Below are 24891 nucleotides of genomic sequence, written 5' to 3'. Positions count from 1 at the left end.
AGCATAAAAGTAAAAAGGATTACGTGATCCTCCATAGAGAAAAATGGGATTCCCAATTCTGGATGATTTTTTTTTTTATCCCTTCAGATGAAATGCTAAATATATTTTAGAAACTAATAAAATAAAAATAAATACAAGATATACTAAAAACAGATAACAAACACACAGTAATAAGATGAATAGCACCTAAAAACACAACCAGAAGTGCTCAGTCGACTGGGTACATACGATATGATGGGGCAGATTATATCAAAACCTTGGCCATAGAAAAGGTTCTGTCACCTTTTGTCTTCAGTCAGGATCTTGGTACATCTAAAAATGGGTGATTTGAGGAACTTTCATGTAAGTCAAAGTATAATTTTGTCCAATATAGGAAAATTTAGTGTTTGCATCATTGCCTCTGTGTGTAATACCATTTCTGGAGTGTAACATTCAATATTTCTGGATGTAATAGGGGATTGTATAGTGACAGGTTCTCATTCAGAGCCACCTGAGGGCTCAAAGGTTACTAACATTCAAACAACAGTATGGGCCCTAGAGTCCATTTTTTCCACAATATTGCAAACTGTGGATATTGACAGACTAAAATTGTTGTCGAGAAATAATATTTTAAACCTATTAATAATACTCTTAAAGAGTTTGTTACAAAATGGTGACCCTACGACCCATCTTATCTTGAAAAAACAAGGGTTTTGCTCAGCACTCCTTTTATATCTAATTCTGACACCCTTACCTTTCACAAATAAGTCAGAATGATCTAGAACAATGCTTCTGTATCTATTTGTATAAACTTCCCTACCTTTCTTTGCCTCTCTCACACTTTCTTGAGTGTGTTGTTGGCATCAAATGTTAAAATGGTTTAAAACAGAATTAAGTTGGTCAGTGAACACATTTAAAATCTTTCTTTTGCATTTTTGTTAGGGTCCAAAACAAGTTAACCAAACAAAGAGTTACAGTTTTATTTATTTATTTAGCCGTAGTTTAAATAACTTCCAAAAACTTCTGAAAATATACTGTTTAGTCACAGTAGACCAGCAATAGTAGCTGAGCCTATAAAATAGCCAAATAGCAATGTTGGATGTGTGCCATTAAACCCTGGGTCTAATATCTGCACAATCAGTGTTTTTAGTGTTTTGACTGACCATAAAATTGCTTGAAAATTTGCTCCATAATAAAAATAAACTATCATGGGTTGTGCAGTTGAAACAGTTTAATTGGAATAATAATATATAATATATATTATAATAATAATGGAAATAGTAGCTTGAGAGCTTTCTTACCTTACCTCTGATATATATTCATTCCTGATCCTATTTATTTGTCACTCCCAAAGACAACCTCGGGAGTTTAGTCTCTGCTAACTCCAATTCAGCCTCCTGTCTTTTCTTCAACTACAGAGTCATGAAAGAATGACCTTTTCGGAGCATATTGTAACCGAAGTGACGATTTTAGATAATTCACTCAGTCCAGTCTCCAAAGGTGCCTCACATTTAAACAGATAATAACTGATGTGTATTGGCTCACTGTGACAAGTATTCTATGATAACTGATTTCTGATTGAGGCTGGATTTACTGTATGTACAATACTGCCTGCAGAACAAATTAATAGTTAAACTCCTTATGAAAACTTCAATTACCTCAAAATTATGGACCTACACAATTAAAAATCCGTGCTTACTTTTGCTTAATATTCTTATTAAATTGTAACACGTGAGCTCACTGAAATTTGAGCAAATTTATACCCCCCGCCCTTTTCCTGAAGCCTCCAAACCACACAAATTTCCAAAGGGAGGTGCGGCCAAGAGAAAATATGAATTATGATCCGCCCTCTAAACAGCTCGGAGTTGACTGACTGAAACACACGGGAGTTCTGCAGGAGAAAGAAATAATAACTTTGGAAACTGGGAGTCTTTTCCGTCTGGGACGCAGACATGCGCTGGAAAAGTGAAGTGAAAGTAGAGTGTTGCATTGTCAACGACAGTGAAAGCGGATCTCTGTTGTCCAACGAGAAGGTGAGTCAAAGACCGGTCAGGGTCGGTGCTGCAGAATAAATATTAGCCTAAATTGCTTTGCCAATTAGCCTACATTAGAGTGGGCTTCAGTGTATCATTAAAGCCGGCCTTCCACACGCTGACAGCTCAGTATTTTCACAATTTGAAGAAATGCCAAAGAAAATTACCCCTCCCTGAATTCTGCAATTAAAACTCAAGTAGTTAATGAGACCTCTTCACCTTTTGGTTGCCCCGGGTAGACGTTTGTGGCGAACTTAGTCTTTTTAATTGCTGTTATTAAATAAATCAATCCCCCTTTTCCTCAAGACCTCGCGCTGGTTTGTGATTGACACGTGAAATTGGCGTGTAGGTCAGGATTTAACCGCAGCACGCGCACGAAGAGCGAGCAGTGACAAATTCAGAGCTCAAGAGCATAATGCACATGCGATAAGTATTAGTTCGAGTGTTGTCTGTTTTTGTAAGTAAGGACTATCCCTCTATTTTAAATGTCATTGTGGTAATCGCCGGCGTTGTCATGGTGAAAATTGAATGGCATGATATTTATTGGAAGGAGCGCGGGGCGTTTAAGGCAGCTGCGACAGTCTGACAAACTGACATCCTCTTCCCGCCGTAGCTTCTCGTCATGTGTGAGGACTGCAAAGGAGACGAAGAGCTGCTAGGCAAATGCACTGAGGACAGGAGAGACATAATGGTAGGCTGATACACCACTGATTTATTCCTGTAAACTTGGTTTTAGCATGAAAACAGTGATCTTTTTTGGACATGAGAAGTTTTGAAAAGTTGAGACTGTGGGAAAACTGTGGGAGACTTTTTGAATGTTTCTACTGAATGCAACAAATTTAAATTTAAAAGACCTTCCAACATGAAAACTAAACTTTCCCCTTGGTTTCTTAAATTATGGAATTCATATAAATCCAATCTCATAACTGTTCTACGAGGATTAAATGTTGCTTTAACGAATTATAGGACATGTTTAAAAGAAAAAATATAGAATATTTTATTTAAGATCGTACAGCCCAGGTTAAGCTCCAAGTTTTGACATATTGACCTCCCCAGGGCGCCCCGGTGGAAGTTTTGGACGAAGACACTTCGTCCCCGCAGACGATGGCGTCTGCGCCTCTGCTGGGCAGAACTGTATGCGCAAGCTGCAACGAGGAAATAATTGACAAATATTTATTAAAGGTAAAAAATACACTCATTTGTTTGTTTTGTTTTTGAGGGGGAAATGCCTTTTTTAGGCTCAGTTTTACGTATTAATTTCCCAGGTGTGTGTGGTTGGATTACTGTGGCTTGTTTGGTGTAGATCTTCAACGGCCCTTATACTTTCAGATTGCTTGTCTTTGGCTAATTTATCATATATTTTGCTTTAGGTTAACGACATGTGCTGGCATGTGCGCTGTCTCTCCTGCAGCGTGTGCCAGACTTCACTTGGCAGCCATGCGAGCTGTTACATCAAAGAAAAAGAAGTTTTCTGTAAACTGGATTACTTTCGGTACGTGCATCCATTTATTATTATTTCTGATCAAACGAAAATTGAAGTTACTTTAACGAAATTTGTGTGAAAAATTAACAGAAATGTCTGATCCGCTCAGGCAAATTTTGAATGAGTTATAGCTATTACTAATTCACTACAGGATTAAAAAATATCTAAGCTATAGTTGCAGGATTTTCAACTTCTATTCGCTAGATTTTAAATAGTGAATCTAAATTAGATTAGAATATTTGTTGGATCACCAGGGGAAATATTGTCCGCCTTCCATCATGAGAGTGAGACTTGACAAAAGCTTTAATTAAAACTCATAACAGTCTATAGTTGATCCTAACAAAGATAAAAACAGTTATATGTGCGACAGTTTTTTCCGCTGTTATTGACATTTGACTGTAATTCTGGTGAAAAAAATAAGCAACACGAAAAACTGGGCGTTAAAGCGATTAATTAAAGTAATTAATGTAATTAAAGTTAAAAAAAAAAAAAAAAAAAAAAAGGTTCGTGCATCTAATTTGCTGCCCATAACATTTCCGTGCAGAAGATACGGCACCTGGTGCGCGTGTTGCGGCCGGAACATCCACTCCACAGACTGGGTCCGTCGGGCGAAGGGCAACGTCTATCACCTGGCCTGCTTCGCCTGCTTCTCCTGTAAGAGGCAGCTGTCCACTGGGGAAGAGTTCGCGCTGGTGGAGGGGAAGGTGCTCTGCAGGGTCCACTACGACTGCATGCTGGACAACCTAAAGCGGGCCGTTGAGAAAGGTGAGCGGCCCCGGTCGGGCGTCCACTGAGCGGCTCTGTTCTTCCCCCTCATATTAATCTGTTTTAATATGATGCATTATATATTTTCACATTTTGTACAACATAAATATATATTTTTAAAATACTGGTTAATGTCAATCATAGACCTCCTGTAATTCTTGTAATGTGCTTTAATTAGAGTTTTCTCTGCAGGAAGCAGTGTCAGCATGGAGGGGGCTGTACCCACTGAACAGGAGATTAACCAGCCTAAACCGTCCAAGAGAGCTCGGACCAGCTTCACTGCCGACCAGCTTCAGGCTTGTAGAGCAATATTACTCCATGCATCATCATATGTTACTCAGAAATAACCATTTCAGTATTGTGATTTTTTTTATGTTTTATTTATTTATATATTTTTGTAGCCTATTTATGGCTGACAGCTGTTGAAAATGTTGAATTTACTGAGCCATCACCTCAAAAATTATTTAACAAGTAACATTAAAACTTCGGTCAAATGGGTTCATCTCTACCTAATAAACATTGACAGTACACAATCAGTTAATAATGGTAAAAAATAAATAAATAAAAGTGCAAAATCTTTGATGAATGCAAGAACAATTTCAGAGTGTTGTAACTCTTCCTGTGATATTATTTGACATTAATAACCCTACTGTGCAGGAGTAACACAAAACAAAAATAAATGCTTATTGATAGATATTTTAGTGCTCTATTCTCTGTAGAGAACATTTATTTATTATTTAGCTAAAGTTAAAAAAACATTAACTTAATGTAAAGCATTGTCCAAAACTCAATATATTTAAATTTATATAAATTTATTCCTTATAAACTCTCTCTCTGCCAGACTTAATTATTTAGAAGGAGTGATGTGACAGTGAAAGATTGTAGGACCACACATGAAATCTGTCTGCTGTTTAACTGATTTCTCTCTCTGTGTTTACATGCAGGTGATGCAGGCTCAGTTTGCTCAGGACAACAACCCTGATGCTCAAACGCTGCAGAAATTGGCGGAACAGACGGGCCTCAGTCGAAGAGTCATACAGGTCAGTGAGCGTTTGGGGCACAAAGACAAAACAGATGAATATGCAGAGTGATCCTTTGACTTAAAGACATGTAGTGGTTGAAACTTTTGGTCCTATGAGTTAGGTGCCTTTAATGTTTGAGATGATTTGGTTGGGCAAAAATACAGTTCTATTGACAGAGCTTTGCATAACTACATTTAGCCTCTATGATTTACACATGCTCTGTAGCTAAGACAGTATTAGTTTTTGCAATTAAAGATTTGTCTTTTTAAAAAGTGCTGGTCAAGTTAATTTTTTGAAGCTCTGATACCCAAATATTTATGAATATGAGACTTCAAATACCTTATCAGAGTGTAACCTCTTTTGAGAGAAGATATCTCAGTCAGATTCTTCCTGCACAGACTTACTGCTGTTTCTATCAAAGACCTCACTGAGTAAAGGCTGCCTCAGGAAACGGTATTAGGGAGAGAAATACAGCCCCAGCCCCCCCCCCCAAAAAAACAAAAAAAAAAAAACAAAACAAAAACAAACAGACAACCAAAAAAACAAAACAAAATAACATCAGGCCTGTTGTTTTACTCACCTCAATTGTAATTTTACTTATGGAAAAAAGACATATAGAAAAAATAAAAAATAGACGCCTCCATTGTGATGTGTTGTTTAGGATGCAGCAGTTTTGTAAAAACGTGTTTTGTCCTGACAATAACACAGGTTTGGTTCCAGAACTGTCGAGCACGCCACAAAAAGCATGTGAGCCCCAACCACACCTCCAGCAGCCCCATGACCTCCCTGCAGCCCAGTCGCCTGCCCTTGCCCACCCCGACCCCCGAGGAGCTGCAATACACAGCCTACGGAGGCCCAGAGGGCTCAATGCTTTCTGCACTACACTCCTTTATAGACAGTGAGCATGAGGCTTTTTATGAATTATGAGGAATCATTGTGTATATTTGTCCTGTATTTTTTATTTTTATTTTTGATAGTTACAGAAGAAATGTTTATCCAGAGATTTTGAATTATAAACACTGACTTCACACTAAGAGAATTCAATGACAAAGAATGGGTCTTTTTTTAAAATTGATAATTATTTGAATTTAGTAAATAAATACCTGCACGGTTAAAGATGATTTGTGAGCCACTGATGGTTTATTTAAGGGCAATTTTCTAAGAAAGTTTTGGAGTAATTTTCCTACTTATTTGCAGCAGCTCAACTTTTGGTTCTAAATGGTACAGCCAGGAGACTAGAGAGCTTTAAAAGTGGAAAAATAAAAATACAAGCTTAGCACATTTGGGCTAAAAAAGTAAAGTAAAGTAAATCATGCAAAGGCAAATTGTCTCCTGTAATTATTACATTTCAAAACTAGAAAGTCACTAAGGAAAAATATTCTTGCTTAACCTCAATTCTTCATGTGGGGAAAAATATAAAAATCTGGATCTGCATAAAAATTTAATGCATTCTTGCTTTGGGCATATTGCACATCTCCAATAAGCTCGTCCTTCTAGTTTTTTGTGGAAATTTAGCTGAGAGGCAAATATCACTGATCACTAATATCTTTTCTATAAATTGAAGAAGAATTTGTAAAGAAAAAAGTGTTGACTGTCAAATGTCATTGGCATCTTACAAGATACAAATTGCTGCTGTCGGGCGCAAACATCCAAAACTGTAATTTTTCAAAAAATGAAATAAACTTTATGGTTTTGTAATAACTGGACATAATGTCATCAAACTTGGTATTGTGTTTTACATCATATATCTTTGGTTAAATATTTGTAAAACAATAGACAGACATAAAAGATGACCAATAGTCTGGATTTATGACGGAAAACAAAAATCATGAATTTTGGACAAAGGAGGTTTTTGCTCGACGGCAATGAAATGTTTGACATGGTATCCTCATAGAAATGTTCTGACAAAAATCTTCATAAATTGGGTGGTAATTTCTTGCTTTAATTGAGCTGTTTTAAAAAAAGAAATTCTTTTGGTTAATTAAAATGTAAACATTAAGTTAGCATGTGAACAGGTGTAATATGTGTTTGCTCTCTTTGTGCCCGCAGTACACTCTCCTCCTCCCATGTTTCAGCCGCTGCTGCCAGCCCACGCCATGACCTCCTTGCCTGTGTCTCATGCCTGAGTGGCTCCCTCAACACACACACACACACACACACACGCACACACACAGCAACCTCAGAGTCCACCAGCATTTTCATGTCATTAGCAGCTGCAGTATTCTGATTGTCATGGTAAATATAATTTCATTTTAAGAGAACCACAACACACTTTCCTTTCTTTACCAGTTAAATAATCTTTTCATTTTTATATATTTGTTACTCACATTATGGAGGACCAAAACTTACAGTTTTACACACTGTATGAAGTGGAAATGCAAAGGTTTCAGTGTACCTCACAGCATTGTAACGCGTGACTTTGTATTTGTTTGTGTAATTGGTGACAGTTTTACTGTGCAACTCTACGTGAAAGTCACCAGACCCATAACTCCATATGAAGGTGAACTTGAACTTGTTTGTATAATAGTGTTGCAGTTTAATTTATTGTATGTGAAGTCTGTTTCAAGAATAAATGTTTAATTTCACAAACCAGGGAGATGAATTAATGGATGAAAACACAAAACCTATACACATCTATGAAATGTGCTTTCAATTTTTTAACTACAGCAGATGTAAGGAAGCATTATTATCTGATCTGATGGTGAACATGCATCCAGGGGAATGTGACTCCCTTCAATTAAATGCAGTTTTGGTAAGAGTCCTGTTTTTTTAGTTTGCTGTATGCACTCATATTTTACAAAGACAGACTTTTAACTTGTGTCTACTTGTTGACTGTGGTTGACCAAAAGAATCTTATATCCAGACATTGCAGGGAGGGGAAGGCATATAAAAACACAGTTTTACTACACTTATCAGATCTGAGGCATTCACCGCTGGTGGGAGTGAAACTAAACCTGAGCAACAAGCACAAAAACATACAAAATTCAACAGGCAGTGTAGCATTTATTTGGAATAACAAAGAAATGACAACATGCCACATGTGTAACGGACACCGCTGAACACTAACATGCATCGTTTGGCCTCTTTCACATACACAAGCAGAGTTGTTTTGCTTTTATCGGATGGTTGCGTGTCCTAGCGTGTTCAGCTTCAAATGGGTGCCGAGGGTGTGCTTGTCTGGCAGCGCTGTCACTCTGAGGTACCATGAGGGCAGGCTCTCAGGTTCGACAAACACAGTAAAAAGGCTCACAAACATGAGTCACATCTTAAAGATCTCAAGGTGAGCATCAGTCTATTGAGGCATGAATCATCTTTCAGAAAAAAAAGTTTTACGTAGAGCAGAATACAATGAAAGTGTGAATCTGTCAACAGTTAAGGCCCTCGTTTATTTCACCAATCCAATCAAAAAATCCACTGACATCAAACTGCATGACTCTGTGATAAAAAAAAACAACCTTAACAAAAAAAGAGAGAAAACTCGTACTCCACTGAAGAGATGAGCCTAAACAACTTCCATCTTTCACCGTACGACTCACTGGGAATACAACCTGGCACAACTTCAGATCAACCAGGACCTTTGATGACTTGTTTAAAACTTCTACAGGAGCAGTTTGGTGTAGGATGTAGCTGAGAGAAACTGAATCTTCTCTGTGTCAGATTTGGCTGAGCCTGAAAAACTTTAAAGACAGTGAGTTTCAGCATTTCACACATGTAAAAATGATTTGATGAGTTTGTAAAATACAGAACATAAGAATAATTTGAGAAAAAGTGGATTATATATAAATTCTTATCATGTTGGAAACAGGCACCTGAGGTTATTAGTTGTATCAGTTCAAGTTTATTACAAGTATTGTTCTCTGAAGAAACATTAAATGATACATGTTGACTCTTCCAAAACTTGAGATACACTATCAGAGTATCTTTTTATGTGCTGCAAAACTTAAATTATCAAAAGCAAAACCTGTTACTTTCAAAACACAAAAAATCCCTTCTGTCACTTTTAAACAAACATAAAATGCAATATTTAAAAAAAAAGACGGGGAATTACATATCTAGCTGCTAAATATCTCCTATAGACCGGTTTAAAAAATGATGCAATTGAGCATCTTACAATATGAACTACATATGTTGAACATTCAATAAAAAGATCATGTGGATATGCTTTAAAAAAGGCACTTATGGGTGAAAAAAAATTACACACTGTTGTTGTGAGACACATTTGAGGCTAAAGAAAAAAATGACACAGTTAAGCTTACATTTGATTGTTTCATAGTCAAACTCAGCAGCACATACACACCTCAACAACCGCACACATGACAACTGATAAATGGCACCACCTTGTGATAAATACTGGCAAATACAAGAGTTTAAGAAACAACAACCACAGTCCCAAGAAAGAAAAAAATATTCTGCTCTTCCAAAAGGAACTTCCTGTGTAAAATGACTGTGGCTGTAAAATATTTACAATTCAGTTCCTCATAAAATATCTACTGTTCTACCATCAGGCCCAAAGATGTTTTAAACTTATATGTGGAGCCATCTATCAATACAAAAGAACAATCAAGTCCATTAATTTAAGTGCAGATGAATCAAATTATTATAGTCACTTCTCTTAAATATGTCTATTACAGTTTGTAGCTGCAGCACACATACACTTAAATTACATTTGGCAAATTGTTTATAGCAACTAGGCCTTGTAGCATGCTTTGGAAGTTACGCTGTATCAGTCTGCTTTCTTCTGCCTCTTCCCTTCTCATCTGGTGTTTTCTTCCGTAGGATCCTCCTCAAGGTATTGGTCATGTAGAAGGGTCGGATTAGAGAGCCATCATTCACCTCCAGATCCCACACTATTAAAAGAATCATTAAATAAATCAAAGTTACACATGAAGACATTTCTGCTGATCTTATGATGTTAAAAAGAAATCCTCTGAAATGGACAGAACAATACTTCAACTATTTGTTTATTCATAAACAAATATTCACATTTTCATTTGATTCATTGATAAAAAAAAAAAATTACCCTGTACAAAAACAACACCGAATAACCTCCAGACCGACGTGTGTATTATACTTAGTATTAAAACAGCACGACATCTGAACCATCTAATAAATTTTTTTTTTTTTTTTTTTTTTTACCAAAAATGGCTTTGACATCCTTTTATAAACTGTATCGCAAAGGTTCCTGTTGTTAGGTCTGAAATCGCAAAGAAGAAGGAACATTTAATTTTTACTTTTTTTTTCACAGCTAGGCACATAAACTAGTGGCTGCATCAAAACTTTTTCTTGAAAACACTCAGGTTCTGTTCAGATTTTAAGCGATAACCGTGAAATATCTTGAAGTCTTGACCTCCCACAATGTCTCAGTCTGGTTTACAGTACATCTATGGGCATAATGAAAACTCTGAATGACCATATACTGTAGCTGATGAAAAATAAGTAAACACAGAATCCACACAGTTTTTGGATCTGTGTGTTATATTAATATAAATCTGGTGGATTTAAGCAACTTATAAAAACAATGATGAACATCAATAACCAGCAAAATAATCATGCTACACAGAAGAAATAAATTACATGGTTCTTCTCCTGTATGTGAAAGTGCATACAGAATTTGATTTCACACTAGAAGACCAAAGTGCAACAAGAGTGCCCCATAAGTCCACCACTTTTTTAGGTGATGCCTTCTGCCATAGTCTTATGCCATCTGTACATTTTAAGGTCCTCATGCATGGCTAAAAAAAAAGTATCATTTTCATCTCAGCTTGTGCATCCATCTTGCGTATTTGTGTGTACCCTCTCAGTAAGGCAGAGGTCAGCAGAGAATACAGAGAAAAAAAGAAACATGAACATAGCACAGCTGACAGAAAGGCAAGTATCTGAATTGTCTCAAAAGAGGAAGTGAATGCAAGTCTTTTTCTAGTCCCCATGCCTTTTCTATGAGGACCTGAAGTTAACAGCATGTCTTTTCATGTCCAAGTCATTCCTAACCAGGCTGGGATGCATCCAGTTACGATGTTTAGCCCTAGAATACTTGCTTCTCAAACATCCAGACCCACCCTACACATAGAGCAGATATGGAGAGGTGAGTCAGAGAATCGTAAGTTCAGGAAAATAGCTGCACATCGCTCAGGAGGAAGCACAGGATTTGGCACGCTCTTCTCCTTTGCGCAGGATCTTGTGCAGGCCTGGAGACATGTAGTAGGGCCTGGAGGAAGAACCATCATTCCTCTCCAGGTCTTCACCTGAAACCCGGTCCCAGCACAGGAGAAGGCAAGCAGGGATAGCAGACAGTGCACAAGTGACAGCCAGAAGGAGAAAGAAAAGCAACGGCTTAGTGGAGATAAGTCAACAATGACATGCAGGAAAAGATAGCCGAACAAGGAACGGGAATGAATAGGAATTACTTATTAAAATTTTGATCCAGACTTAATGTGAGAAGATAAATTCAAATGTTGACATGCTGCTTGATGTTAGATTCTCTGTAATTAGAACAGTTCTTGGTACCAGTAGCTATTTTTTGACTGTGTGTTTAAAGTACTGAAAAAAACTGCATACTCACAAAAGCACAGGAACAGTGTGTCGACACACATGGCATAGATGTTAAAAAAGCCATTGGCAATCATATAGGCTCCAAACGACACAGTCTGAAAGAACCAGAAGGTTTCACTCAGCATGTTTTATATCATCAGCTTCTCATGTATTTCTGTTTGTTGTGCAACAAAAGCAGTATTCCTACAAACACCAAAAACACTGATCATCGTAACTATAAACCATACAGCCAGAAATTCTACAACAAAATAAATTAGCTTGATCAACACTGAAAAACATCTATGTGTATTTTTACTACTTAAAGAAATATGAGCATAAATGTTAAACTTAAAAGAAAAAGAAATTCCTGGAAAAATAATTCAAGGTATAGAATATTTTTGAGTTACATTAAAAGATAAAAGCAGCCAAGTTTATCTCAATATTCCAACAGCATCTTGATCTTTTTTTCTGCCATTGTTTTTAAGAAAATATAAAATATAAATAGAGGAGAACTTGCAGGTGCAGGCTGAGCCAGATCCATCATGGATTAATTTCTGCTTAATCAATGTTTCAGTAATATTCTAAATAAAACTAATAAGCAATGGGTCATAATGAAATCTTTTGTATGACCCAGTGACCATCAGGACTACTTTAAGGCCCAATCCCATTTCACCCCTTGGCCCTACCCCTTACCCCTACCCCTTGCCCCTTACCCCTTACCCCTTAAAACGGAGCTAGAAGGGGTAGGGCTGAAAAGTCCACCCCTACGAATTGGGACACCCCTTCAACAGTCACATACGTCATCAGTAGTCACTAAAGAACATTTTACACAGGAACTGGAAGAAACTAAATAAAAAAAAACAGTAAATATATTAAAAAATATTAAACATGGGGCTCAAACAGGAAAAACCAGCAAAACTGCTGGCTGTATTTAAAAAAAACTAGGAAAAACTATATTGTGCATCGTTGCTCTTTGTGAAGCTGAAAGTGAGCGAACCGCTGCTGCAACGCGACGCTGCGTTTTTTTTTTGACATATACGCCGGGACACCGGCACAAGTAATGCGGCCCACTGGGAATCCTCTAGAACCTCTCCATTAGCCGGCATTGCTCTTAAAGTGTATTCCAGCGTGAGAAATCAGAGGTTTAGCGTGAGAGCGTAAGAAGCCATTCAAATGCACGAGTCTAACGGCCGATGCGTGAGAGTAGCCCTGTAAACAAATGCAGCGTACCAGCTCGCACAGTGGTTCACCACGGTCTTGTGCTGCTACATGCTGCTGTCAAACATGACATGAGAGAGATCACTCCACAAGAGCGTTCAGTCGAGATACTGCATAGTGAAACCTGTTGTCATACACAGTCTATGGTGAAGTAAGATGGGGGGGGGCTAATGAAAACTATCGCGGCGGCAAACTTGTTGCGCTCATTTTTTCGTTACCGTGCAATTAATTGACTTATTGCTTATCGACAGGCATATGTGGGACGTAATGTACGAATTTTGCATGCCATTAAAATTAATTGTGTGTGCTGGTATACGCTCTTTTCTCTGTGGCTTTTTTTTTTTTTTTTTTTTTTATTGCGAGTGTGTGTTGTCCTGCACCTCAAGAAAGCGTGATGTGCGTAGAAACACTTGCTTTCTCATATAGAACAGGAAATTTTTCATACCCCTCCGTTTCAAGTGTGCCTCTGAAAAATCTTCGTTTGAAGGGGTATATAGCCCTACCCCTTACCCCTACCCCTCGGTCCTAAAAGGAATTGGGACACCCCTACCCCTTCACGTGAACGCGCAAAACGAAGGGGAAGGGCTAAGGTAGGGCCAAGGGGTGAAATGGGATTCACTATTTTTTTCATTATAATGGCTATAACAGCTCATATTTTAACTCCTTACCACAAGGGGGACCCAACTGTAATTTAATGATGGCACCTCCTCTTTAAAACCTGGTATTTTTTGTGAGAAGAAGAAAAATGCAAGGGCACCTGTAAAGAAACCAGAAAATGAGCTGAGATATGTACACATCGATGTCAGTTTATTAAAAGGTTTAAAAAGTACTGTGTGGTTCTGCCTTTTAAAAACTGGAACTCAAGATAATTTATTAAAATGAATACAGCAATACAAACTTTATTTGAAACATTTGGATCAATACACGTGCAATTTAAGGAAAATAGCAAAGTACTGCAAGTTGTTAATGAATAACATTTTGACACTATCTTATAGAGGTGTGTAAAAGTGGTAACTACTACGATTAAATGGGATTGATGTTTAAATCAAGCCCTAAGCCCTGTTTAACCCTAAGATCATAACAACTACTGAGCAGGAAAATTAATCTAATAATGTCATAAAGACAACAAGAATGTGGAGCTGATTATGACATGTCACCATTTAGAATAATTTGAACTCACCAACACCTCCGGAAACCAGCAGTTTTCCCAGGAACAGCAGAAAGTCTGTGACTTTGTCGAGGACAGCCACCCTTCAGAGGAAAAAACACAAGAGAAGAGACTGTTACACTGTGACACAGACTCAGAAACACAATTTAGAGCATAATGTCGCTTAATGACTGAAAAGTGCTTACCGAACAACATTTCTCATCAAGAGGAAGAATGCATCCTTGGAAGATGTGCAGAAGTTCCTTCCATATATTGCTATCTGTAGGTGAGAGCAGATCAGACAACACTCAGTAGTTAAACACTAAAGAGCAAATTAGGACAATTAAAAGCTAAATCTTACAGATATATACAATAATGTAGTCAACAGTGTTACTGGAAATAACTCACCATAATGTATGCATTCCTGTTTATGAACTTGATGACATGTTCCAGGCACCAGAAACAGCATTTGAGGCAACAAATCAAAAATCGTGCACATGCATTCTGAGATCCTAAGAGATGACAAGAAACATCAATATTTAATTTCAAATAATTATCATATTTGAAGAGAGTAAGATTATCAGATATTTGAAAAGTCACAACTTGCCTTTTAGTTTGTGATCCAGGTACTCAAGAACAATTCTGACCATCTGCGCCAAAGCAAGGATTAGAGAGCCAAAGGCCAGAGAACCTGTGTGGTAACTGATGGATGAAAACAAAACGTTACATGTGAGGACTTATCTCTGCAACTCAATTTATATGCTACTGTTTTAGTTGTACTTTGTGTTACTTTGAAACCTCATTCCTAGAAAAGTTGGGGAATTTTCTAAAACGCAATGAAAACTTAAATCTGTACTTTGTTAACTGCCTTGAAAATTTAATAAAACTGACACATGTCCAAAGAAATGATCTACAGTGTACTCCCTGACCAACTTAATAATTTGGGGAAAATATAAACAAATATAATTATGTTTGTAAGGATATGTAAACATTTTTAAGGCCAGGAAAGTATGCAGAGGCAGAGAGAGAAGGAATAACATGAATCAGGGCCACAAGCTGGGACATGAACACAGGTTCACTGCTTCCAGCATCTGCACATGGAGTGCCTACACAACTAGGTAAGCTGTCCAATACCCTATAGATTTATAATTTGATGGCAAACCAGTGCTATTCAGTTCGGTCCTACGAGGGCCGCAATCCAGCAGGTTTTCCATATATCCCTATTTCAACACACCTGCATCAAATTAATAGATCTAACAGCCAATCAAGTTCTGCACAATGACTAATTAATTTGAGTCAGGTGTGTTGAAACAGGGATATACGGAAAACCTGCTGGATTGCGGCCCTCGTAGGACCGAATTGAATAGCCCCGGTTTAAACAATATACAAGCAACACCAATTTATAAGATTTTACAATCATCAGATAAATTGGTGACAAATGAAAATGTTTGGATTATATAAAATATAATCCAAATGAGAATAAAAGAATAAACAAAATAATAAAACAAACATTCTTCAAAAAAATTACACTTTCTAAAATGAAAAAAAGAAAGAAAAGACAAAATGGCTCAACATTTACTGCCAAACTAAGTCAGAAAATCTTTTAATAGTGAATCAAGGTTGCAACAAACTTAGGTCTTTAAATAATATTGTGAAACATTTCAGTGAGTCTTGAGATATCTTAGCACATAAAAACCAATGAGGGAAAAATGGTGTTGATAAACTTTGAGCCCTCAGGTGCCACTGCATTAAAAACTGCAATGCAACCTAAATCAGATTATCACAAAGCCTCAGGAATACCTTGGAATCCACAACACACCACTTAATCTAGAAATATAAAATGAAACCAAATAACCAAGGGATTAGGCTAAACATCAACTCTGTGCAGAATTACAGTCTAGTTCTCTGAAAATGAGCACATCTCAGATGGACAGAAGACAGTGGACACATGTTATGTGGTCTGATGAGTCCATGTTTCAGCTGCTTTTGGGATAAAACTGATGATCGAGCAGAAATGATTGGTTCAACGAGCCAAAGACAAGAAAGACCATCCAGGCAGTAAAGGTGAAAAATGTGACTTTTTATACTTCAAACATCAATGGCCTTTTACCCAGAAACTCTGCTTCTCAGTTTCAAAAACATAAATCCAGCATCTCCGAAACCCACCGTATGGCCCTGCTGAACGAGGAGTACAGAGGACAGTCTGGGATGTCTTTCGGTTTCTTCAGGGCCCAGTAGTAAGAGGCGAAGGCCCCAGCCAGGGTACACTGGCCCAGAGCGAGGATGAAGTTGACCAGCCAGAGGAACACGAACAGGTTACACAAATGGAGGACTAAGATGTAGTGGTGGTACACACTCTCCCCACCATAGAAGGCAAACATGCATTGTGACCCAGGGCAAGCTTTGGTAACATTGGTCTGACTGAAAGTCTGAAAGAAGCAACAGATTTCACTTTGATGTGAAGTTGGAAGGCAATGACATGATTACTGAACATCAGATTTAACATATCTGCCATATTAATCAACCTAAGAGATTAGCATAACTTGTGTGAGACAATACCTTGTAAAAACTCTGATGTATATTATCCTGTAATAAAGAGTGGGGCTAACCTTTGGATTGCATGTGAGGTTTGCATACATGCACTGATCATCAGTAGGTGCAACCTTGTAGACTGCATTACCTGAAGATGCCAAGAAGCTGAGTGTGAAGTAGTTAAAGCCGGCAAAGGGGAAATGGAACTCAGTCTCATGTAACACATAATATTTAAAATTACATTAATGCCCTAATGAAGCTGATATCAGGGTTTTGTAACTAAACAACCACAGATTCTATTTCTGTGTAAGAGCAGGAAAAGGATACACTGCTGTGACAGTGGAATAAGCTATGCAGATGGCCAGGAGAAAAAAGGTGACGAGAGGGTAGAAGAGAGTGGACATGATGTAGCTGATGGCCCTGGAGACAAGATTAAAAATTTGTTTGTATTAGAAATTGGACAAATACACAGTCTAATAAACAAAGCTTTTATCCAGACTCACCTGCTTCCCTCCTTTAGTAGTGCAATTGCGATTTTCAGCCTGGACCTCAGAAATATCAATATGATCAAGACGAGGGCATCAATCACACAAAGCGAGATCACTACAAAGTAAATGTCAAATACAGAAAAGTTTTAAGTAACCTAAAATAACATGCTATTGGCAATATCATAATAGTTCTTATTTTTCTTAAGAATAAAGGGATTGTTTTCTGCATTGGGAAAATGTTCTGCATTCAGTCTTGCATCAAATGACTCTGCAGTAGTTGTAGTTCTTCATCTGCTCTGGGTTAGCACAGCATTGATGGAAACGCAACACTAACGTTTCCTGAGGATGCTGCAGTAAGAGCCAAAAGAGTGGAAGCAGCTGACATTTTCACATAATCTATTTATTTGGCTTGTTTATGAGATTGACACACTTTTAAAAATGTTTTAAACAAGTCACTTCTGGTGTAATATGACCATGATAGAAGAAACACTAAAAATTATATGAGCACCCAGGGTACTACGCAACCAATTACACGGACTAGAAATGACCCAAAGACATGTTACAAAACTTGTAGAAAAAAACGTTGACATAAAGTTCTGTTGATGGATGACAACATACTGAAGATGAGCCACATCTGGCTGTGCTGAAGGTAAATACTGAAATCTGTGTGGAAGCCAATTTCAGAAATGGTGACATTAGCATCTGTCTTCTTGCTCAGGATATTGTACTCCCCGTAGCAGTACCAGATACCTGAAAAAAGAAGGAAGGAAAGAATCAGGACAAAACTAAAATCGGCTACATTTAACAGTAAAATTATTCATCGCAAAAGTGTTGAAAAAGTTGCATCACAAAAAAGAGCAACATCTCCAAAATGCGCACTGGCATGTATGCACACTCACCGTAGCTGACTGCAGCGATGACGCCACAAATGATGAGCCACACAATCATACCAGCAGTGTAGCGCAGAAGAAGAATGAAGAGCAGACTGACCACCATGGATATTACCAGGCCTCTACAATGACACACATACTGATATATGTAAAAGTATGTTTATGTAAAAGTAAGCACATATATAGCAGCATGGAAACTGACTTTTTTGGCGCACAGTATTGGACAGTAAACACTTGACTCTTAGACTGAAAAAAGTTGTCTGCATTCTTCAAATAAATGAAACAACAAATAAGTCACACTGAAAAAATAAGCACATCCCCACATTTATTACAGTTTCCAGTCCATGAAATTAGCAGTTCCAGGTTATAAAATAACAAAAGAAAAGACAAGAAAACCCCTCTTCTGTTTAAACATCTGACACCATGGATAATGCCCTCTTTGCTTTAGTGTGACATTATTTATTTAAAAAAAAAGACCCATAGATACGGCTGAGTCTGGCAAGAGATTTGAAAAGACCCACAAAAAATCAGAAATGAACCAATCATTTTTCCCCACAATTCATTGTGGGAAAAACAAACAAACTAACCACATCAAAACAAAAACCCTAAGCAAAACGGATTTTATATGATTTATATGACTGCCAGTTTAACAAAACTGTCAATCCAAGAAAACTAATCTCAAGCGTAGAGAGTCAGAGGTCTTCATCAACCTCAATTTCTATTACAGGATCTGCAGGTTATTCTTGTAGCTATTTGTGTCAACGTTGTAGTTACAAGAAATTGAACGTGTTTAAACTGCCAGAAGGAGAAATGTCGTTCAAAAACAACATTAGAGCTGAGAAACTACAGCTTACCAATAAAGACCAGGCCAGAGACTAGACCTTTTGAAGAAATATGTTTTAGACAGATAAACTTTGTCCCCTGAAAGAGCAAAAACATTTAATGATTTGATGCTGAACAATAATTGTGAAATGTGATGATGAAAATTTTATTAGGGTTTTTTGCTGCCTCTGGGCAGCTTGTTACACTGAAGATTTACATGTCTGCCATCTAGTGATGGAAGGTGGTAACAGATTTAAGCTCTCTGGACATGTATCTCGGTGCTTGTTGCAATTTTGCGACTTTGGTTCTTACAGGGTTAAACTGCACGGTGGTGTGGTGGTTAGCACCGCAACCTCACAGCAAGAAGGTGGCTGGTGCCGGCCTCGGCTGGGGGGACGGGTTTGAACCTGGGGGCAGTGGCTTTTCTGTGTGGAGTTTGCATGTTTGCGTGGATTCTCTCCGGGTTCTCTGGCTTCCTCCCACCGTCCAAAGACATGCATGTTAGGTTAACTGGTCACTCTAAATTCTCCCTAGGAGAGAGTGTGTGAACGGTTGTTTGTCCCCATCTGTGTTGGCCCCACGATGGACTGGTGACCTGTCCAGGGTGTACCCAGCTTTTCAACTGTTAAAAATGCTGGGATAGGCTCCAGCTTACCCGCGACCCCTAATGGACTAAGTGGTACAGAAAATGATGAGGGTTAAGCTTTTCAACAGGATAATGACCCTCAGCAGACTAACAAATACATTAGTAACACTAAGAAAGTGCAGAGTTTTAGAATTGGGAAATTTGATTTCTCAATAACAACATTTGATAGGGTATTACTCTCAGTAAACATGGGACTGGAATTATTTATGTCATTTTATTGTGTTAATTACATTTTACAAAGCATGTCAATGAAAGATAGACTTACTTATTTTTAATGTGCATACAATAAACTAAACAGTGTATGACAAATAAAAGAGTATATTATTTTTGTTCTTATTGTTGACTCATTGGTGGATAAAAGAATTTATTCTAACCACAGAGAAATGCTAAGTCATGATAAGAATCAAATTGTGGACATTCCTGAAAGCAAAAGAAATGCTTACATGAGGATCCATATCCATGAATTTGCATAATCCTCAAAGATCTTCATACCAACTTCTTTGGCATTCAGCAGACTGGCAATACTTCTGTGATAGAGTAACAAGGTGAGACAGGTAAAGTGGGAGGAAGAAGAGGTGGAAAAACAGAGATTTATAACACAAAAAATTACTTTGGCAGGTTTGTATTACTGTCTTATGGTTTACTAGGATTTGTCAAAAACATTTTGACATCTGATTTATCTTAGATATTCTTATTTTGAAACAAAGATAAAGACAATTTCAAAATGCTTTAGACAGTCTCAGCTCAAAGCGCATTTCTTCAGCATCTGGGAAACAAGCCACAAAATAATGTTACTGAAGCACTTTTTTAGCAATAGCTCCTACAGTTGGGCTTTAAAGGTGAAGCAGTTTGTTACTGAGTGTGACAACAAGAGGAGATGTGGTATAGCAGATTGTTATGAATGAAACACATCAAGTACACATCTTTCTTTTTGTGATAGTCAGAGACTACTAATTACAGCGACAATCAGAGACTGCAAGCTTGCGGCTGGTAAACTGAATGGTGATGTTCAGTTTTATAACATAGATGATTTTACTTATAATTTCAGTAAAAAGCTTCACTCGCCTTCATAATAAAGTAACTGATTTATTAACCAAGACAGACAAAGTAAGAATTTAAGTATTTTTAAACTGACTTCAAAACATTGCAACATGACTGATGAATTTCTAAATCCCTGACTGAGGAGATATTAAACATTGTAATACAAACAGATCTGAGAGCAGCCTCATGAGTTTTAAATAAGCTTCCTAAAAGATGATTAACCACTTACAAAAATAGGTTTTATCCAGCATTTACTGATCAAGGTAGCAAACCTAATTACCACCAGGGGGCGCTACTTTGCTCTATATTTCTCTTTGTGACAATGAACTAGATGACTAATTTGTGGTTTATTTGACTTAACTAAGTCACTAAGTGAGGGGTCGTAACATATGTAATCCCATACCACCTGGGGTAAGAGAATGTACCGCATACATAACTCTTACACTTTAAATCATGCATCTTATAAAATATTTACAACTGGTTTGCACTTGACTTTTTATTGTCTGTACCTTATTATATATGCATTATTAAAGTTTGTCTGTTACCTGCCAAAGGAGCAGCAGATGTAAATTAGTAGTTGTGCTAATGCTGCATTTACTCGTTTTTTTAAACTCATGTTCATTCATGTACAATGTGTCCCTTTTTAAATGAATAAATAAAAATAAAAAATATGTGGATTTTCTTTCCTAGTTCCTAGCCACCTAAACAGGTAACTGAACAAAGTTATGCATTCTTCTTGAAAAACAGTACAGGTTGGGTTAGCCCACATAGGGTTACTTGATTTAGGAGAGAAAATGTTAAAGAGCTGAAAAAAATCATTTTTCGACCTCTCACCTTATTGTTACCAGACTACAGAAAGAAAAATAATAAATCCTGTTATATTTCCAGGCAGCTTGTTGTAAAGAAAATTCAATTGCAGCAAAAACAGAATCATGTATAATTATAATGTCAGCTTACTGGTTTGAATACATGGTTTCTTGCTTATCTGAGATTTGCCTTTTCACACGCTCAAAGAAGTGTAGATATGCAAAGCAGCTTTCATAAGCTCCTGAAGTTGTCCTCATGAACTAGTTAGCAGCATATTCATGCAATAAACATGCAAATGACTTTGAATGTGAGTGAACACATTCTTGGGCACTGGCAACATCAGTGACATGCCCACTTGTCCTACCCTGTAATATCTTTCCAGAACTCTGTGGATTCAGAGTTGGCCTCCCTATCGACAACATGAAAGTTTTAGATCACTTTTCTTTAGATGGAGATTATTAAATGTGCACAGATTCATGCCAATTCTCAATCTGATGTCTGTGACTTTTTTTAAATAGATGTCACTGAGCTTGTTGAACAACTACGGTAAAGATTCAGTTTGCTGGGATGTACAACTTACTTGGCAGCATCTCTGAGATCGTTGACACTTCTTTTGTTATTGTCACCATCTTTGAAAATGGTCTGATTGGCTACAGTTAAAATTCCATCTCTTCTAATGAAATCAGGGAAGCACCGCTGAAGAACTGAAACACAGTTGTTGACATTTTTGCTTATATTTAGAGGTTTGGTAAACAGTTTATCGTGTGCTACTTTGTGTACAGAATCTCACTTACAAGGTCTGCTTGGCACAATCATTGATGGACAGTCCTCATCTCGTATGACCTCTGCAACTGACTGAAAGAGAAACAGAAGAAGAAGGTTCATGAATGATCATAACTGCTTTCAATGTCATGTATAAAGTTAAAGTACATTTAACAGGAAGCTACCTTTGTAAATTTGTAAAAACGTGTTATTTACCCCAATAACACTCTCCAACTTAGAGATCTGTTAAAAATTAAAATCATATTTTTTTGTCTTGATAAATATAATCCTAACCAAGTCCAAAAAAAAAAGTCTGATTAAATAGTGTGGCTGAATCTATTTCATGCAACACTGTCATCCTTGAGATGATGTGGGAAGTGACACGTATGATTCAGTTCAAACAGTATCACTGAGCTGGAAGATGCTCCCACACAGCACCTCACTTTAAATCTTAGACAGCATCATGCTAACGTCATTGGAACCAAAGTGCTGCCAGTTCATAGAACAGGGATGGAATGTGCATGAATGTGCTCACTTCCGCCTGTATCTTAAAGTGAACTCAAGTGTGTTCTTTATTCTCAAATCAAATCAAGTTAAATTCTATTCATGAACCACATTTAAAACAACCGTAGTTTACCAAAGTGCTGTGTACAACATACCACACAAACACAAAGAAAAAAAGAAAAAGACAGATTAACAGCAGTAGAGTAGTAAAATTAAGAAAACCCCATCATGTAATACCTACTAAAATAGGTTAAATGAAAAATACTAAAATACTAAAAGTGTTAAATACATTTAGAAGTTAAGCAGAATAAAGGATCTGTCTGGCTTCTGAGTTCTGAACCAGTTGATGGGATAAATTATAGACTGACTTATACCAAAGTGCAGTTACAATAATTAAACCTTGATGCAATTAAAGCTATATAAACTGCAGAAGTATGACTGATGAATTAATTTTCTTTTGACTCTATATCTGATCAAAAACCCTGTGACAGAAGGAGGATAATGTGAAATACAGGTGCAAAATACCTGATCATGTCTTAAGCATCAGCAACTTAGAAATCCTAACTTTCATCATGCTAGCTAAAAGACAAAAGTGAGTATCATGCCCTTTCTCTCACCTTACTGCCAATCTCAAAGCCCGGCTTGCAGAATTGCTTGTAATATTTCCAGTTTTGGGTATTCCTTGCATCCAGGAAAGTGGCAAATCTGTCAGGGCACTTGGAGACACAGAGCTGGAAAAGGCAAAACATCCTCTTAATGAGAATGGCTATCAATCTTGCATAATCAAGCATGGAGGAAAAATTGAAGAGGAACAAGGAGCCCTGTACATTGCTTGTTAGAAAAGGTTTCTTTCACTCTCTCACCTGGGTTGTAGGGCACTGGAGGTTAATTAGAACTGCAGGATTGGCACATTTCAGCATGTTGAAGTAGAATAATATGGCTTTGTTTCTAAGGAGATGAAAAACATGAAGACAAGGAAAGGATTCGGATTAGCCAGATCTAAAAGTCCATTACTGCACAATGTTTAATCAGCAATTCTCTGGATATGCACATGCATGCACGCACACACAAAAACAGACACACACACACACACACACACGCACACACACACACATGCACATGCGCACAGTAGCCTGAGACTTCATCAGTGTTTCTACAGTGTGTATACTGTGTAGTAAACCTTGCCAGGATTAATCACAAATCTTATCTGTGTGCTGTGATGAAGTCAAAGCCTATTGCCAGAGTAAAGATAACAATAGAAAGCTGACAAACTATTTGGACTACATAATTTTCTCCACCCACTGTACAGTGATTTAAGAGACAGACCCTCTTTTACTCACGCATTGGAGGTGTTCTGCTGGCCACAGAACTGTCCCTGGCTGTCAGTGGGATAGACAATCTTCCTGGGGTCACCGTGGATCCAGGCTGAAAACACACAACTTTCCATTTTAATTGCATGAATTTTCAAATTCAAAGATTTTGCATTTTCATGTTTGGTTATGTCTCAATAGACACTTAAGAGTCTGAATAGTCTTCGATGCCCCATGCTGTCAGGCTTTATGTTAGCCTTAGTAAAATAGAGGATGCAGATAAGACAACTACTTTATTTGTAATAAAATGCAACATACTTGCATTATCTGCAAAGTACAGACACACATCACATTAAATATAATTAGACTATGATTGGCAGGTAACATGTCCTGCACACACAAACAGGATTCTTAGATTTTCTAAAGGCATAAAGCCATGTCTCCATGTGTTAAATAAGAGTAACAAATGAGCAGAACAAAACAGCAAAGCAAATTTATTTGGGGACTTGCATGAATGCATATTAATTGAGCAGAAACAATGACAATGACACAAAAAAAGAAGAAAGAAAAAAACAAAACAAAAAACAATCCAGTTTCATTTGTACTGCTCGGTTTCTCTTGATAGGAATAGCAGTAGCTCTAAGCACTGATTTAGCCTTTCACATTTCCACACAACGATAGACCATCTTAAACAAGACACACAACAGTACATACAATACACGAGCTACAACCAGAAAGGATGATAGACAAAGATTATAAGGCATGACCATAACGTCCTTTAGATGATTGCAGAAGGCATGTCCATTATCCTGGCCTCTACATTTTTTTCTAAATGTAAAACTGTCCTTTCAATGACCAGATTGAAATATGACTCTACTAACAAGCTGGCAAGAGACAGTCCTTATAATAAATAT

The 24891-nt window shown here is 37.4% G+C and overlaps 2 protein-coding genes across 7 annotated transcripts in view; one reads left to right on the top strand and one right to left on the bottom strand.

The window, feature by feature from the left end:
• The first annotated feature begins 1835 nt into the window (after positions 1-1835).
• Positions 1836-8023, top strand: LOC121652672 (LIM/homeobox protein Lhx8). 4 transcript variants are annotated; one of them, XM_042005564.1, is made up of 9 exons: positions 1836-2012; positions 2626-2703; positions 3069-3194; positions 3383-3504; positions 4043-4260; positions 4453-4556; positions 5205-5300; positions 5991-6180; positions 7332-8023. In XM_042005564.1, the coding sequence occupies exons 1-9, from the start codon at positions 1932-1934 to the stop codon at positions 7406-7408; spliced, it is 1092 nt and encodes a 363-aa protein (XP_041861498.1). In that variant the 5' UTR covers positions 1836-1931; the 3' UTR covers positions 7409-8023. The 4 variants fall into 4 exon arrangements, with proteins under 4 accessions (XP_041861498.1, XP_041861499.1, XP_041861497.1 ...); XM_042005565.1 differs by having other exon boundaries at positions 4040-4260; positions 6003-6180; XM_042005563.1 differs by having other exon boundaries at positions 4040-4260.
• Positions 8024-9580: 1557 nt separating this feature from the next.
• slc44a5b (solute carrier family 44 member 5b) overlaps positions 9581-24891 on the bottom strand; it is a 36457-nt gene continuing 21146 nt past the window's right edge. Inside the window, exons 4-22 of one of the 3 annotated variants that reach the window (XM_042005558.1) lie at positions 24008-24092; positions 23531-23615; positions 23285-23398; positions 22196-22256; positions 21982-22105; positions 19997-20080; positions 18095-18207; positions 17814-17945; positions 17211-17310; positions 17035-17127; positions 16785-16872; positions 16342-16604; positions 14783-14877; positions 14584-14687; positions 14382-14455; positions 14209-14279; positions 13697-13785; positions 11842-11926; positions 9581-10129 (exon numbers count right to left, since the gene is read on the bottom strand). In XM_042005558.1, the coding sequence (XP_041861492.1) occupies positions 9996-10129; positions 11842-11926; positions 13697-13785; positions 14209-14279; positions 14382-14455; positions 14584-14687; positions 14783-14877; positions 16342-16604; positions 16785-16872; positions 17035-17127; positions 17211-17310; positions 17814-17945; positions 18095-18207; positions 19997-20080; positions 21982-22105; positions 22196-22256; positions 23285-23398; positions 23531-23615; positions 24008-24092 (1994 nt within the window). In that variant the 3' untranslated portion in view covers positions 9581-9995. The other 2 variants (XM_042005559.1, XM_042005560.1) reach the window with 2 other exon arrangements.

The sequence above is a fragment of the Melanotaenia boesemani genome, chromosome 14 (genome assembly GCF_017639745.1).
Source record: "Melanotaenia boesemani isolate fMelBoe1 chromosome 14, fMelBoe1.pri, whole genome shotgun sequence".
Lineage (NCBI taxonomy): Eukaryota > Metazoa > Chordata > Actinopteri > Atheriniformes > Melanotaeniidae > Melanotaenia > Melanotaenia boesemani.
This window is presented reverse-complemented; position numbering and strand designations above follow the sequence as displayed.

Excerpts from the sequence above, each read along its gene's own strand:
- LOC121652672 (XM_042005563.1), top strand. The coding sequence starts at position 1,932 with ATGCGCTGGAAAAGTGAAGTGAAAGTAGAGTGTTGCATTGTCAACGAC. Across the intron at positions 2,704-3,068 it reads AGGACAGGAGAGACATAATG|GGCGCCCCGGTGGAAGTTTT; the intron begins GTAGGCTGATAC and ends TGACCTCCCCAG. Across the intron at positions 5,301-5,990 it reads TCAGTCGAAGAGTCATACAG|GTTTGGTTCCAGAACTGTCG; the intron begins GTCAGTGAGCGT and ends ACAATAACACAG.